The sequence below is a fragment of the Perognathus longimembris genome, chromosome 9 (genome assembly GCF_023159225.1).
Source record: "Perognathus longimembris pacificus isolate PPM17 chromosome 9, ASM2315922v1, whole genome shotgun sequence".
Taxonomy (NCBI): Eukaryota; Metazoa; Chordata; class Mammalia; order Rodentia; family Heteromyidae; genus Perognathus; species Perognathus longimembris.
Window position 1 is genome coordinate 64,875,091 of NC_063169.1, and position 15,850 is coordinate 64,890,940.

The window sequence follows — 15,850 nt, forward strand, 5'->3', positions numbered from 1 at the left end:
GAGATCTTTTTCATGAGTTTCTCAAATATTATTAAAATACTACATAAGAATAAGGAACAACCACAACAGTAGATATGACTGGGAAATACAGAATAGATATTTCTCCAAAGAAGATATTCAAATGTCCAGTGCACACAGGGAAAAGCATAATCATAGTCAGTAGTTACTAGAGAAACACAAACCACCACGGGACATCGCCAGGATGGGTACTCTTAAAATACAACAAATAAATAGTACACGAAAAGCAAAGAAACATTATTTGTATATGAGCATGTGAGGAAACCAGAACCCTGGGTGAGAATACAAAGCAAAGTAGCTACTAGGAGAAAGAGTGTGGTATTTCCTCCAAATGCTCAAAATAGACGCACTGTGTGATACTGGAATTTCACTTCTGAGTATGCATCCCCAAGATTGAAAACATGGTCTCTGCTATTTCTATGTGTACATTTATAGGAGTGTTAATCACAGTAGCCAAGGATGAAAAGCTTTCAAACACAGATGCCCATGGAGAGTTATGGACAAATGGCAGGCTCTGAATACAATGGAACATCACCATTCCATTTTGAAAGAAGAAGGCCACTCTGACACATGGTACCATATGGATACACCTTGAAGACGTTATGTAAGTGAAATACACCAGTCACAGAAGGATAAAGACTATATAACTATGCTTACATGATAGATGCAGAATAACCAAACTCTTACAGAGACACATGTTGGGGTTCAGCTTTGGCCTTGAGGGGGAAGGGCAATGGAGAGCGCTCCCGAGACACCGCCCTTCCCCCAGCCCTGGGGGAATGCAGAAGCAGGCCACAATTCTCTAGGTCTGGAACCAGAAGAACTGGCTTTGTGAACAGCCCCCCAACTTTCTCGCCAGCCCATGTGCTCCCCATTCGCCCCAGGGGTGGTGCTAAGCAAGTGACGTTAGCTCATGAGGCGGTCCTATGACAAGCTCGCCAGCCTATCGCCAGCTCTCTGGTCGATGACCCCTTCTCTCGTCACCCTCTACTATATCAGCTGCTAGCCCCTCCCTTATTAAATCAGATTTGCTCTTGAAGCGTCTCCGAGATCCGCGTATGCCTGGCTTTCTTCAAGGGTAAGGAGGGAGGTAAAGCGATCTCCTATGGCCGCGTGCACCTGAGGTCTTTCCTGAGCCCCCCCACTCCACCCTGGCCTTACCTGCGGGTCGGGTGACCAGGGGAGAGGGTGAGAAAGGGAGCGGTTAGAGTAGAGTAGAGCCGGACACCCCTGTGCCAAGGGGAGGCGACCTGAGCCGGGCAGACACAGAGTAGAATGGTAGATGTCAGAGCTGGGGGGGGGGGGCAGGGAGGGAGGGATGGGGAGGAATTGTTTATGGGCAGGGTTTCAATTTTGCAAGATGAGAAGAGTTTGGAAGACATTAGAGATGGTTACAAATCAATACGAAGGTACTTACAGCCAGTTCTAAAGGTCTCACAGGGTAAAGTTTATGTTGTGCATCTCATCTCAACTTTAAAAAAATAATTGCAGTTGTTTTCATTTACCTCCACCACTTCAGCAGCATCATTTGTCAGTAAAGGATGAGAATGTGTGTGCCACACTTAGTTGTGTGTGAGATGGACACGAGGGGAAAACAATCATTGTCTAACGAGCTGCTGTCTGGCACCATCTCTTTCCCAGTTGACAGCCATCTGTCTATTCCTGTTTGTGTCCAGGTGAGGAGGAGCACAGGCCAAGGAGGGGGTTCACCTAGGCTGTCAGGTGACGGTGGCATCAGGCTAGGACCTGACTTCTTGATTCTTCTACCTAGTGTGTATTCAGATCCCTTAAGTATACTCAATAGGAAGGAAAGAAGGAAGGAAGGGAGGGAGGGAGGAAGGAAGGGAGGGAGGGAGGAAGGAAGGAAGGAAGGAAGGAAGGAAGGAAGGAAGGAAGGAAGGAAGGAAGGAAGGAAGGAAGGATCTATTGCATGCTTTCCTTTTGAAACGTTTTGAATCGTGCTGTGTGGAGGACTGAACACAGCTATGCAATGAAGGGTGTGTTTGTCAGCCAGAAGCTGCCGGCTCTGAGGCTGGAAAGAGTGCGGTACAGAGGGACCCTCAATCTTCAAATAAAGACTTCTCAGGAAAATCCACAGATCAAAACCAAAGTTCAACTCGTCTCCTGGGCCTCTTCTCCGGCTATTGCTTGGGAAAATGTGGGTACACACTCATCACTAACAACTGCACCAGCTGACTTTTTTTCTCCGGGGCAGGAAGCGCTGTGCTGAGGCGAACCCACTGTCTTTCTCTCCACTCCCCTGATGACTGGCTTTAGATGATCCTTTGCCTGTGCAGAATAGGCTGCCGTCACCAAAAGAAACCATGTGTGGTATCTGAAAATCCTTAGCCTGCTCTTATGCATCTTAAAAATCACCATCCTTACGCAAACACATTTCTTCCTAAAGCACACATAACATTGATCTCTGTACATATACCTTTGATATTTTTGTATCATTTCTATCTGCATTTGATATTCCCAAAGTGGCTCAAAAAATGTAGAGATAGTGTTTGTGGTCCAAGTTTCCTTGTAAGATGCAGAGTTATGTCAGTGATCTTCATGCCAACATATATCATATGCATATGCATATGTAATACATATGTAATACGTACATAGGTTGTATGTATGATTTGTGTGTAGTACATGTATGTGCATATATGAAAAATATTTATCTATACAACATACATGTGAATGATATTGACACATAAATTTATGCATATGTATAAATTGTATACATATGTCACTTCATATTTAACTTAGTGTCAATATAGCTTATACCTTTTATACATACACCAGCATTTTCACATACATTTATAATAACACGCATATCAGATATATATTACTTCAATATGTCTTATACATATATTAACCTTGCACACATGTTATTTTCATATGCAATTATATATAACATATTAGGTATATATCAGTTTGTGTATTCCATTTTCTGTGAGCCCTTTTAAAGAATTTGAAAGTAGAAAGCATTCTGATTTTTAAATTGTATTCACAAATGAGGTCATCATCTTCGGGTCAACTGATGACTTGTATCTACCAGACCACACACACTGCTTTTGCCTGTCTAGCCCAAATTCCAGGCTGGCAAAAGTTTGCCAATTTCATCTGAACTGTCTTCACTGAAGAAATATTTTTAAACTCGGAAATTTTATTTGAGAGACAATGTTTTTGCTAAGAAAATGAAGGAGTCCAAATGAGTTAGAATATCATATTTCTCATTGTAAGAGAATGTTAGGGAAAATGAGATACTAAATAAGGCTTTGACTGGATGACTTATATAGTAATTTATAATTAAAGTAAAAACTAAGTAATTCCCTCCAAAAAATACAATGTTGACTCACTCCATACTATGTCAGGGGTCTAGGAACATTTTAAGGCAAACAAGCAAAGACTATGTGATCAGGTAGTGACATTGTATTTGATGCAATTTTAAAAAGCATTTTTCCCATCTATTGCAAGTTCACTTGGATATTTTCCCAAAACTATGGTCATAAATAACTACTGATAAAAGTGCAGAAAACTAAATGCCTCTTTCCTGGGAAAAAATTAACTCATCCTTTATTTTTCCTAAGCAGAAAAAAAGGACATCATATTTTAACCTAGGACAGTGATCTTAGAAATAGAGGAATTGAAAAAAAAAAATAGAGAAATTGTGGTTTCTAAAGCACCATTTTTATAAGCGTTAATACCACACAAGCCAAAAACTGACTCCGCCTTTGACATAAAGACTCATCAAGCTGATTCCAAGAAAAAAAAAAAAGACCTTTTCAAGTCCAAGACCCTGTGAAATTCACATGGCATACATAGAAACTAGTGATGGACAAGGTACTATAAAGTCACAGCTAGCTGAAACTACAGACACTGGGTCATTCAGCCAATCAGGGAGAAACACAATCCCATTTACACTGCCCGACGGGACTCTCAAAGAACTGAAATGTCTGCATCATTATGTATTTAACCAGTTGGTAACCTCATCAGTCTACCTGAACTTTCTCACCATTAATACACACATTAATCACCATTGCCAAGTAAAGTAGGATATGCTTTTGTAGGATTGGAAAGTGAGGAGGTTTGTTTATACCAGCATTAACATACACACACACACACACACACACACACACACACACACACAAGAATTGTGCCTCAAATTTTATGAAAGCCATGGGGCAATAGGAAGTTTCCAGCACTACTGTGGTCACCCTTGACATTTCGTAGGCACAGCACACAGGGTCCCTTGGTGAGTAAACATCGTTGTGACCACACATCATAATACTACGTCTATCTTTCTTTTCTAGTATTTCACCTACATTACTTTTGCTTTAAATTTTATATGAAATAAAAAGAGCTGATCTTTTGATTCGTCCAGGAGCCCCTAAGTTCCCTGAACTGTTGACACAGCAGAACGGATGACATCCATAAGCAGCTACTTTGCCCCAGACCACCAGGGCCTGGTAATTTCCCATAAAGAAATAATGGACAGGGCTAGGAATATGGCCGAGTGGTAGAGTGCTTGCCTCGTATACGTGAAGCCCTGGGTTTGATTCCTCAGCACTGTATATATATAAAAAGCCAGAAGGGGCATTGTGGTTCAAGTGGCAGAGTGCTAGCCTTGAGCAAAAAGAAGCCAGAGACAGTGCTTGGGCCCTGAGTTCAAGCCCCAGGACTGGCAAAAAAAAAAAAAAATCACTAAGAAATAATGGACAAAGCAAAACTCTACCAACAAAGTAAATGATAGTGACTTAAAATTCTACATGTCAGCCACAGCCCCTCCATTTTCATGGTTTGTTTGTCTGTTTCCTAATCTCCCAGGCTACAGACTTGGAATCATTCTCATGTTAGCCTCAAATTTTGTGTGTGGCATCCAAGCCTCCTCTCGCACTGCCTTTTTTTGTCAGCGTTGTACGTCCTAATGTTCACTGTCCGTCAGCACGCTAACCCAGAGAACCTACATCTGAATGTCTGCCTTTTTGTATATCTCCTAAGTCGCTTCCAGACAGTTCCCTCAATCTCCGTTTATTGCTGCTGCATCCTATTTTTTTTCACACTTCATGTCCAGCCCAAGCACATGCAGTGGCCCCCTACTGTGGCTGAATCACCCCCTATCCCTGCCCTGTGGGTCTGCTGCGCTGCGTATTGGCTCCAGAGCCTCTCCATCACCGCTCTGTGGTGAAGCCAGGCAGGAAAAAAAAAAAAAAAAAAAAGCCCTTGCTTTGACGCTGGATGATCTTGGTTTCAATCCCAGCTCTGCCACTGACTTCTTATGAAGCTTTGAGCAATTTCCATTCATTCTCCAAGCTTCAACAGACTCCCTTGAGGAAAAAAAATGGGAATAATCAAATATATCTTGCTTGGCTATAATGAAAATAATAGAATACCTATTGCCGGTAGGTTGGTACTGCTCATTTACATTTGTTTTTCCTTTATTCCCATTAGTACTTAGATGGGAATGGCCATTCCTTCCCTCTACCCTGAAAACCCCTAACAAGGTATTAGCAAGATGCGGACCACTGGGCAGAACTTGCCTGGAGCCATGGGACCTTGCTAACGAACCCCAAGTTTCACCTTTTCCTGTATCTGATTTTAAGAATAGAAATGGAAATTCTCTATTCCTGCAAAATTATTTCCTGTCAAGAGAAGTTCTTATCCATGCTATCCCATTTCTCAGACTTCCCATTAGGCATGGTAAATGCTAATAATCTACTCTCATTCATATCTGAAATCAACAAATATTACTTACCTGCTTATTCATTGCCAGGCACTGGGTATATGGTACTCAAGATATACCCATGGCTTTGCTCTAGAGGGATGACTATCATCAATGAGGCTAACAGGAGTTTGGCAAACACATACAAGACAGATGATGAGTAGGATGATACAAATAATAATAATATGATACTCAGGAAACAGAGGTGGTCAAACTTAAGTCAAGGATTAGGTAAGTTTATGGGAAAGAAGGGCTGCTAACCTAAAATTCTCTCCTATGAGGAGGAATGAGCTTGATAGATTGAGCAGGAATAAAATTTGAAGGGCTTGTACTTTGACCTTGTACTTTATTCTAAGGGGACAGCAAGAGTGTGGGGTTTCATGCCAAGATTTTAACCAGCTGGGATGTTTGCTGCTATTAAACTTACACGTGGCTTTGTGAGACTTGGCACACAATGGTGTGTGCTGTGATGCACTCTTAAGTCTATGAGGTGAAAGATGGCGGTCTGGGTAGCAGAGCTGGGAGCAGCAGACTGGGAGGCAAAAAGAAGCCACACTGAACCACAGTGGCAATATAAGGCCCACAGAAAGGAAAGGAAAGCCAGCGAGCCAAGCAAAGGAGCCCCTGGGCTCACTTGCAATTTCGTAGAATTGCCCTCCCACCCCCACCCCCACCACCCACCCCCCACCCCCCATCCCCCACCCCCCACCATTCTCCTGCTGGCCTTTCGGAACTCTAGTGAAGGGGGGAAAGCAGAGTGGACTGCTGGGTGTCATCGATCCTGGTATGGAGGAGTCCGATGGGCCTGAAGCAGCTCTCTCATCAACTCAGAAATCAGGGGGTGATGGTGGATACAAAGCTTTCCTTGTACTTAGTACTTCTGACGTGGGCGACTGACACAGTCTCAGTCCCCCCCCTCCCCGCCCACCAGCTTCCACAGAGTGGAGATGATTGCCTCTGGGCATGTCTGACAGGCCTCCAGCCCATCCCTTGGAACACCAGGGAGCTTGTGCAAGGTAAGTCACCGGCTCCTCTCCAGAGAGAAAGGGCGGGCGTAATCCTACTACTCAGGAGGCTGAGATCTGAGGATCACACTTTGAAGCCAGCCTAGGCAGAAAAGTCCATGAAACTCTTCTTTCAGCTTAACTACCAAAAAGCCAGAAGTGAAAGTATGGCTCAAGTGACAGACAAGCTGCCTTAAGCAAAAAAAAAAAAAAAAAGCCAAGCAAGAGCACAAGTCCCTGAGTTCAAACCCCAGTATTGGCATAAAAGAGAAGCATAAGCCCAAAAAGCTGGTGGGGATGAGTGAATCAAATTGGTGGAAATGGGGCTCCGTGGGCTTCCTTTAAAATTCTGTATGGACAGGGACAGTGCTTAGGATAGATCTGGCAAGTTATTCAATTGAGAAGCTGAAGTGACTGGTTAAATCCAAGCTTTCTTACTTCCCATGATGCACCCTGCTCTATCAACACCACTCTATCACCAGGCTTGAGAAATGTCTCCAAGCTGCCACATCGTTAGAAAAGATGTTAGGTGATGTTACCCAAAGGCTAGAATCTCAGATAACAGGAAAGAGAAATCGATATTCACCTTCATTCCTCTTATGAAAGAAGAGGAATCATCCCTGATAACATCGGGGGATCCTAGCCATAGGTTGACTTAATTTTGGTACGATGACTCTCTGTTGGACAAGGCGAAGATGTACCCGGGAGGGGGAGAGAAGAAGAGAGAGCAAGAACTTAGAGGGAGCCTAAGACTCCACACGGCGGCTTTTCCTGGTAAGCCCCTCACATCTTCGAGAAAGTTGTTCAAACTCACCAGTAGGCTTACAGAAATGTCACTTGCAGCCGGTGTGAGGAGCTGTGTGCCACGGCTTTGCAGGGCGTGAAGCAAGGCAGTAGGTTTGGTTAAGGGAGGGTCTGTACCCAGATCACTCGGGCCTTGGCGTTGAGCTCGGGTGGAATTTAGCCAAATCTTTAAAAGGTGCCCAAATCACACAGTAACACAAATTGGTTATTTCAAGGTTTCTGTTGATGTTATTGTTTGGTTTTGTTTCTTTCTTTTTTTTTTTTTTGGTAACGAATTATTTTTGACTAATAGTCAGTGCCAGTAAGTTTATCACCTAAAAAGTTGGTCGACTCACTTCACTTTATAATAAACTAGCATGCCTTACGCCACTGCTGCTTTGAGTGACAGGTGTATACAGCGCATCTTGAACAAATAGTGTTACATCAATGGCATTGTTATGGCTTTGGGGCAATTCCTACATATTGGTGCCTTTGTGGATGAATGGGCATTCGTTGCTGATGTGCTCTATCCTGAAGAGGTTCAAGCTCTCTCAGATCAAGATGTGCTCCCTTGGAGAACAAACTCAAGTAATTCCTAGAAAACACTGCTGACCCACTGTTAACATCATCCTTTCCCACTGTTCCCAGGCCTGAAAAGCACACCTGCTAATGGGGCTTCATCTCCAACCTTTCAACAGCAAACCAGCCTGCAAAGCCAACCACCAGTCTGTGCCCAGTGAAGAATGAGATCAGCAAGGGGCCTAGGGCATCGTTAGCCACACACCAATGGCTTAATGCCGTCCCACAAAAGGCAGACTAGTAAGCCCTTCTGAGCGACCTACCAAGTAAAGAAGGTCAGAGGGAAAGAAGAGGAAGGAGGCAGCAAAGGAGGGGAGACAGAAAGAGCTTTGCTGAGTGGAATCAACTTAGACCTTGAGTAGGTGGCGCTGCCATGCTTCCTTTCCATGGATACCTGAGCAAGGTAAAGTTTCCTTATTGAGAGAACATGGAGCTATTAGAATCTAGCAGGAAACCACAGCATTAAGAGAACTCAAAAATCCCTCCTTTGGCAAGGATCTATACATGTATAGACACATATATATGACTCTGTGTGTGTATGGACCTGTCTTTCCTTCCTCTTCAGTCAGCGACTAGTCAAACAGCACAGTTTTCTCCTCCATAAAACACAACAAAATTACCTACCTATCTATTGAACCCGGAGCCGTTTCTACAACAAATGTGTTTATTTGCCCTGCTCCAAGCCCCCCAAATTAATTAACTTTCCCACAAGGATCTCCTGATCCATGCTAGGCAGCCCATCCTTTGATACAGAGGCTGGGGTGGGCGGGGGGGTGGGGGGAGGCTGGGGTCAGGGGGAGGAAGGCAACAGAGGGAGGAAGGAGAGAAGCAGAGCACTCACCATTTGACTGCTGTACCAGTACAGCGATGACCCCTTCAGCACCACCCAGAACTTTTTCCATTTGTTACTCAGGAAAGTTCCCTTCTCCTTTTTCTTATACAGCCACCCCTGGCAGTCGGCATGTCCCAGATCTTTACATGAGATCCTTCTCCGACTCATCGTGAAAAAACCTGCAACAGTTACAAGAAGAGGGGAGCGTCACTCCGTGTGATGTGACCGAGAGAAGCAACTTTTCATCGTTTACCTCTGAGGAGTTAGGTTTTTTTTCACTAAGATTTATGCAAAGTAAATGCAAAAAAAAAAAAAGAAGAAAGAAAATCTCATGTATCTGATTTATTTTAGAATTATAATCCATGTCTAGAAGGTATAAAATCTGGGCAAAGAAGGTAATGAGACTGACGGGCAACTTTTGGTCTGAGAATATTATTTACCAAGAAGAAGTTGGAAACATTAAAATCTCCAGGCTTGCAGATACATCATTGCAGTCACACAGCACCTTCTGACAATAACAGCCTGGTTATGCAATAGACGGGGAAGGGTTAAAGCCCACCTAAAAACCCAGCCCCTTGCCAACAGCACGGGCTCTTCTGAGCTCCAGTGACAGACAATCCTACCACACCACGAGGGACTAATCCAAATGAACAGCCTGGCGTTGTTTCTTAAAAGCAATCCAAAAATAACTAAAAAATAATCTGACATCCACCTCCTGATAGTACCATTCGCACAGACAAAAATCTGATTCTCAAGAAAGCAGCCAGGAGAAAATTCACATACACACACACACACACACACACACACACACACACACACACACACACACACGGTCAAGGAAACAAAGGAGGAGATATCATTACCTTGAGTTTTCTTCCTCGGCTTCTGACGCAAAGGGACCTGCTGCAAAGGCAGGAAGGAAAGAAAAGAGGAAATTTCGGATTGTGTTGTAACATTTGTAAAGAGAGAAGGAGGGAGGAGGTGGCAGTGTTTATCAGCAGGGTGGATTCTAAAAAAAAAAAAAACCTCTCCGAGCAGAGCTTAAGGGGAGCTACTGGCTGAGACATTGAGGGTGCTCATTAGAATGGATATACATTGTGAGCCTGAAAAACAATGACCACCACAAGTCAGAGAACATTTAGCGCTAATCTCTCCTGTTTGCACGCCTCAGCTGCGCTCCTGCTACCTGGTGATGCTAGCATCGTGTTCATGGAAGCTGCCAAAAATCACAAATAGTTCCCATTTGACATCTTTGTAAAAAGCAGACAGCACAAACCCAGGCGCTTGTTTTACAATTTCTAAATAATGAGGATTTTGAAATAATAACCTTACAGGTCATTTTTTAATCATCTCAAAATATTCTAAGTTCTCATTAGACTAAGTTCACAGACCTGCTACTACCCAAAGCTGTGCCTCAAGTCTGTGAACCGAGTAGCTCAACGAAATTCTGTATCTCATTTCGAGTGATCTCATGAACTCCCAGCCCACACTCACTGTATGAAGAAACGGTTAGACTGGCCAAAGTTAAATTTCTTATTTTCTCTTTATCTCTGAATATTTCTTACACGTTTTATTGAAGAAAAATTTGTTCTCACACTACTCCATTCTGGCTCTTCAAATATTCAAGTCAGACATATGACAACATAACTAAAATATACCATAATCCATATGAGCTCTTCAAACAGTCAAGTCAGACCTAAGACAGTACATCTAAAATATACATAATCCATACTGACTTTTCAAATATCCAAACCAGACATCTGACAACATTCCTGAAATATACATGTTTTCTCACAACACATTTTTAATATAATTTTATTGTTATTTTTAAGGAGTTATACAGAGGGATTACCATTTCATAAGTCAGGTGATAAGTATAATTCTTTTTGGTCAAGGTCACCCCTTCCTACACTTTTCCCCGATATCTTCCCTACCCACAATGATGACACGTTTTAAACAATTTGTATAAAACCAGACTAGCAGCAAAACTAGGAAACAAGAAACAAAATTATTTCTAATTTCTATGCATGCACATGTGTGCAAAGGGAATTTTAGCTTAGACAAGTTTCGTGTTTCTTCAGCCATATTTAACTGAATTTTCTCAGGTTTAAATTACTTGCCTTTATATTAACAAGTAGAGAATTCAGGAAAATATTTTTAAAAAGCACAACTGATAGTTCTATAAGTTGATAGGTAATCTTAAAAAATTGTATGGTACTCATGATAAATCTGGCTGTATTCTGTATATCTACCTATTGTTCTAACAGCAACGTATGGGATTCTACTGTATGTTAAAAAGGACAACATGATGAAAGTGAATAAAATCACTGGGTACCACTGGCTCATGCCTGTCATCCTAGCGATTCAGGAGGCAGAGATCTGAGGGTCATAGTCCGAAGCCAGACCAGGTAGGAAAGTTCGTGAGACTCTTACCTCCAATTAATTACCAAAAAAGAAAAAAAAAATCCAGAAATGAAGCTGTGTTTCAAGTAAGAGAGTACTTTCCTTGAGCAACAAAAAGTCCAAGGATGGTAATCAGGCATCTAGTTCAAGCCCCAGATCTGACACACACACACACACACACACACACACACACACACACACACACACACTTGATATCTTTATAGGCCAAATCTTTTAAAAATCAATATAACTCACTCATTATGTGTGTACAATAATTTTCCCAAATATACATAACATTTCTATAACTAAAACTTAGCTATGAGCCAGCATCAAAGGCAAAGAGAGCACATGGATTTAATAGGGGAAATAAACTTTGGGAAAGTTGGGATTCAGGAGTCTCCAGAGATCAATGTGTGTATGTGTGAGCATGCATGTGTGTGTGTGCACACACGCGTGCACTGTATGGAGAAAGGGGAGTTATCCATAGCTATTCCTAGAGTGCTCCAGACCCAGACCCATGACAAGATGGTACCTCAGTGGCGTGAGACTCTGTCCCTGCTGTTTTTTTCAGGAGAGAACTCCCAGCGACACAGCCACGCACTGTTTGTACTTCTCCTGAAGCAAGTCACGGACTGGTACCTGTTTTCCCTGGCCAGAAACTACTGCCTTCTACAGAAATAACAAACGATGAGGAGTTTTGGTTTCACTTAAGAGATGTGACTTTGAAACCTTAGCTGGTTCCTGTGCAAGATGCGTTTTCCTCCTTGTCACAGGAAGTAGAACCCACAAACTAGTCCGTTTCAAGATCATAATGTGTTTTTTCTTCACTAGGTAGGTAAAAATAGCAGCCACTAGAACTTTTATGAGGCAGTTTGAAAGAGGGCAATTAAAACTTGGATCACAATGCCGAGAGCCTAATACATTACTTTCCCATTCTGTTTTCTTCTAATTTGGGTGTTACTGACAAATTTAAAGATCTACTCTGAAGGATTTAAATTTTCCCTAACTTAGATCTAAAATTTGAGGAACATTTTTCATTGAAAACATCTACTTTACTTTTACTGAAGATGTACATTTTTTACTTTCTTAAAAGGTATGTCATAAATGATATACCTAGAAGTATTCAAAGGAACCTCCTTTAATGCAGAATGATAGAGTTCATGAGATTACAGGTGATAGTGGCTTCTAATCTATAGATTAGTTGTTAAATCTTGTATCCACTATTTAACCCAAGGTGTATTAAAATTCAGAATAAGACAGTTTGTGACTGAACATTAAACTTCACAATGACTTGATCCTCACCAAAAATTGTGGAATGATATGTTGGTAAGTGGGCACTCTGGTTAAAGGAGCCCTTATTTGTGTCATTTGCTATTTTCCATGGTGCAATTCCTCACTTTGCAGGCATTGTATTTTATTTTTTCAAATCTGTTGTTTACTTTAAGATAACAACACTTAAACAACCAACCCCCCCCCCCAAAAAAAAAAACTAAACAAAAAACCTGAAGTCTTAGGGATGTTTCTCTAAACATCTGTCTTCTCAATGAATAAGTTTTCTTATTCCTGGAAAACTGATCTCAACTTTGAAGAGAGAATTGTAAACATTTTGATTAGTAAAATTTTGCCTATGATTATAAACATTTAAACAGGCAGGATTAGACAAGTAGCTCAGTGGCAACGTACTTACCTAGCAGGAACAAGGCCCTGTGTTTCATGTCCAGTACCAGAAGAAAAAAATACTTGGTCTAATTTTTTAGAAAGCTGGGAATATGGCCTAGTGGTGAAAGTGCTCGCCTCGTATACATGAAGCCCTGGGTTCAATTCCTCAGCACCACATATATAAAAAAAAGCTGGAAGTGGCGCTGTGGCTCAAGTGGTAGAGTGCTAGCCTTGAGAAAAGAGAAGCCAGGGGCAGTGCTCAGGCCCTGAGTCCACACCCCAGGACTGGTGAAAAAAAAAACCAGAACAAAACATAAAAGACTAACCACTGAAAATTTTACCTAATACATTAATAGGGAATGAAAAAATATCTCCACACATGAACAGTGAAGATGGCTAATAGATGTCTTGACTTTGGATAGGGCCACCTAGAATATGGACAGAATGACAGAGGCCTAGCGTCACAAAGATAGACAGGTGAACAAAAGAAAAGAAACTCCTCAAGAAAGTTGAGCATGGACAGCCAAAGACAAAAGCAGAACAAGGAATAACATGGGTGAGATTCAGAGAAAGATGAGTCTAAACCACATACTTCTACTGGTATAAAAAATAAAGGACTATGTGTGGCACCAGTGACTCACGCTAATAATCTTAGCTATTCAGGAGGCTGAGATCTAAGGGCCACAGTTCAAAGCTAGCCCAGGCAGTAAAGCCTGTGAGACCCTTATCTTTATCACTAAAACCAGAAACGGAGCTGTAGCTCAAGTGGTAGAACACTAACATGGAGGAAAAAATGCTCAGGGACAATGCCCAGGTCCTGAGTTCAAGCTCCAGAACAGGCACCAAAATAATAATAATAATAATAATAATAATAATAAAAATAAAAGACTCATTAAAGATCTTGGTAAAACAATTACTATGTGAGGTTTTAAGACAAATTCCGGTGAGGTGGGGGATGACTAGGAATTGGGGGCTACTCTCTCAATAATCCCCACTGGAAAGAAGACACGTGGATTTTGGGAGGGCTTTGTACAAAGCAGGAAGAATGCTATACACACCCTTCAAAACAAACCTTCTGTGCATGAAGTCATGATTACAGTGAGATGAAGATTCAAGCATGGAAAGTGATTTAACAGGACAGTATTAAAAGTATCAACTAGATTCATGTTTGGACTTATTAAATGTGCATTTACTTCTAACATCAGCCAAGTTAGGCAGCATAAACATTGTTCCAAGACATTTCTCCCCCCGAAATTGGTACATCCATAGAGGGGGAAAAAAAATCCCTTTGATTGACTGACTTTGTAGTTGAGCCCATACAAAGAGTTGGCTTGTGTGTTGGAAATGAACTTTACAACTTGAGATGAGGAGGAGGGGAGGAGGGAAAGTGGGAGAAAAACAAGGGAGGGGGTAACAATGTTCGACAAGAAATGTACTCATTACGGTCATTACAAGAGTTGGCTTCTGATACTGCCTTGGTGGTAAAATGGACTTTGGTGAATAAATCTCTAGGTCAACCTAAAATACTATGTCCTTCAAAGCCATAGTACTTTCCACAGCATCCTGTCTTAACCTGGCCTTCCAAATAGTGAGAATTTGGAACACAGGAAGGAGCAGAACTAAGGAGGGACATCATAGGAGCAAGCAGTTTGCTTTTTGTTCGTTCATTCATTTGTTTCTGCACTAAGGCCACCTGTCAAGAGGGACATTTAGGAGTTCTGGATAAAAGAATTGTGAGGGCTGGGGATATAGCCTAGTGGCAAGAGTGCCTGCCTCGGATACACGAGGCCCTAGGTTCGATTCCCCAGCACCACATATACAGAAAACGGCCAGAAGCGGCGCTGTGGCTCAAGTGGCAGAGTGCTAGCCTTGAGCGGGAAGAAGCCAGGGACAGTGCTCAGGCCTTGAGTCCAAGGCCCAGGACTGGCCAAAAAATAAATAAATAAATAAATAAATAAAATAAAAATAAAAGAATTGTGAGCAAGCGTGAAAGACGGGGTGTGACTCACGTGTCACACTTGTAACACTTTTACTACAGCTATTGCAAGGTAGGGTTATGCTGATCTAACCTAAACAGCAATACGCCAAGTGTGGGCTCCGCATTTTCAGTTGAGCACACCGGTGCGAAGCTAAACTCCTCATCCCATCCATCCCTGAATACAGCCGCATTGCCAAGACAGACGGCGGGGAAAGTGGGTTCTCCGAGGGCAGAAATGATGCCTGAAGGCCAGGTTATAAATGCTTCCTGAGCAGCGACTGGTCTTTGTCGTGAAGCAAACACAGGAAGTAGCAGCCGACATGAGCATCCAGACAAGCCCAGATTACAGCAAGCAACCCCCCTCACAGGCCAGACATGAACAATCACACGTGAACACAGGAAAGACAGCGTACGTAGAAACTCGCTTCGGGCAAAAGTTTTCCTGTGTTATTTTTGCATTATGATACTAATTTTATTTCGATTTCTTCAGAAAACACTATAATAATAAAGTTTTTATCTGAGATAATTCTAGCCTTATTTTTTCTCCACTAAATCATCTCTAAAAACAGCAGCATTTAGGCACTTTGCTAGAACAATTATGGATAACAGTCAACTAGAGATCATCTGTCTCATTCTCTTGTCCCAGCCATCCGTAAATTCGGGTGTTTTGTTTGTAAGCTATCAAACTCAGAATTTTTCTTTACTTCTTAGGTCCTTTCTCTGTCTTCTGGATTTACTTGGTTTCATTACATATTTCAGGTAACTATTTTCTTTCTGTCTTTCTGAATCAATAATATATCTTTTTTTTTTCTTGCCAGTCCTAGGGCTTGAACTCAGAGCCTGAACATTGTCCCTGGCTTCTTTTTGCTCAAAGTTAA

The 15,850-nt window shown here is 42.0% G+C and overlaps 2 protein-coding genes across 7 annotated transcripts in view; one reads left to right on the forward strand and one right to left on the reverse strand.

The window, feature by feature from the left end:
* Nucleotides 1–9,082, forward strand: part of Oprm1 (opioid receptor mu 1) — a 125,988-nt gene extending 116,906 nt beyond the window's left edge. Inside the window, exon 4 of the mRNA XM_048354334.1 lies at nucleotides 9,044–9,082. Coding sequence (XP_048210291.1) covers nucleotides 9,044–9,082 — 39 coding nt within the window. The remainder of the gene's footprint in view (nucleotides 1–9,043) is intronic.
* Ipcef1 (interaction protein for cytohesin exchange factors 1) overlaps nucleotides 1–15,850 on the reverse strand; it is a 115,129-nt gene that overhangs the window by 41,484 nt on the left and 57,795 nt on the right. For 3 of the 6 annotated variants that reach the window (XM_048354324.1, XM_048354327.1, XM_048354326.1), the window contains exons 3-4: nucleotides 9,796–9,835; nucleotides 8,942–9,111 (exon numbers count right to left, since the gene is read on the reverse strand). In XM_048354324.1, the coding sequence (XP_048210281.1) occupies nucleotides 8,942–9,111; nucleotides 9,796–9,835 (210 nt within the window). Of the gene's footprint in view, nucleotides 1–8,941; nucleotides 9,112–9,795; nucleotides 9,836–11,867; nucleotides 12,077–15,850 lie in introns of those variants that run through there. The other 3 variants (XM_048354325.1, XM_048354328.1, XM_048354329.1) reach the window with 2 other exon arrangements.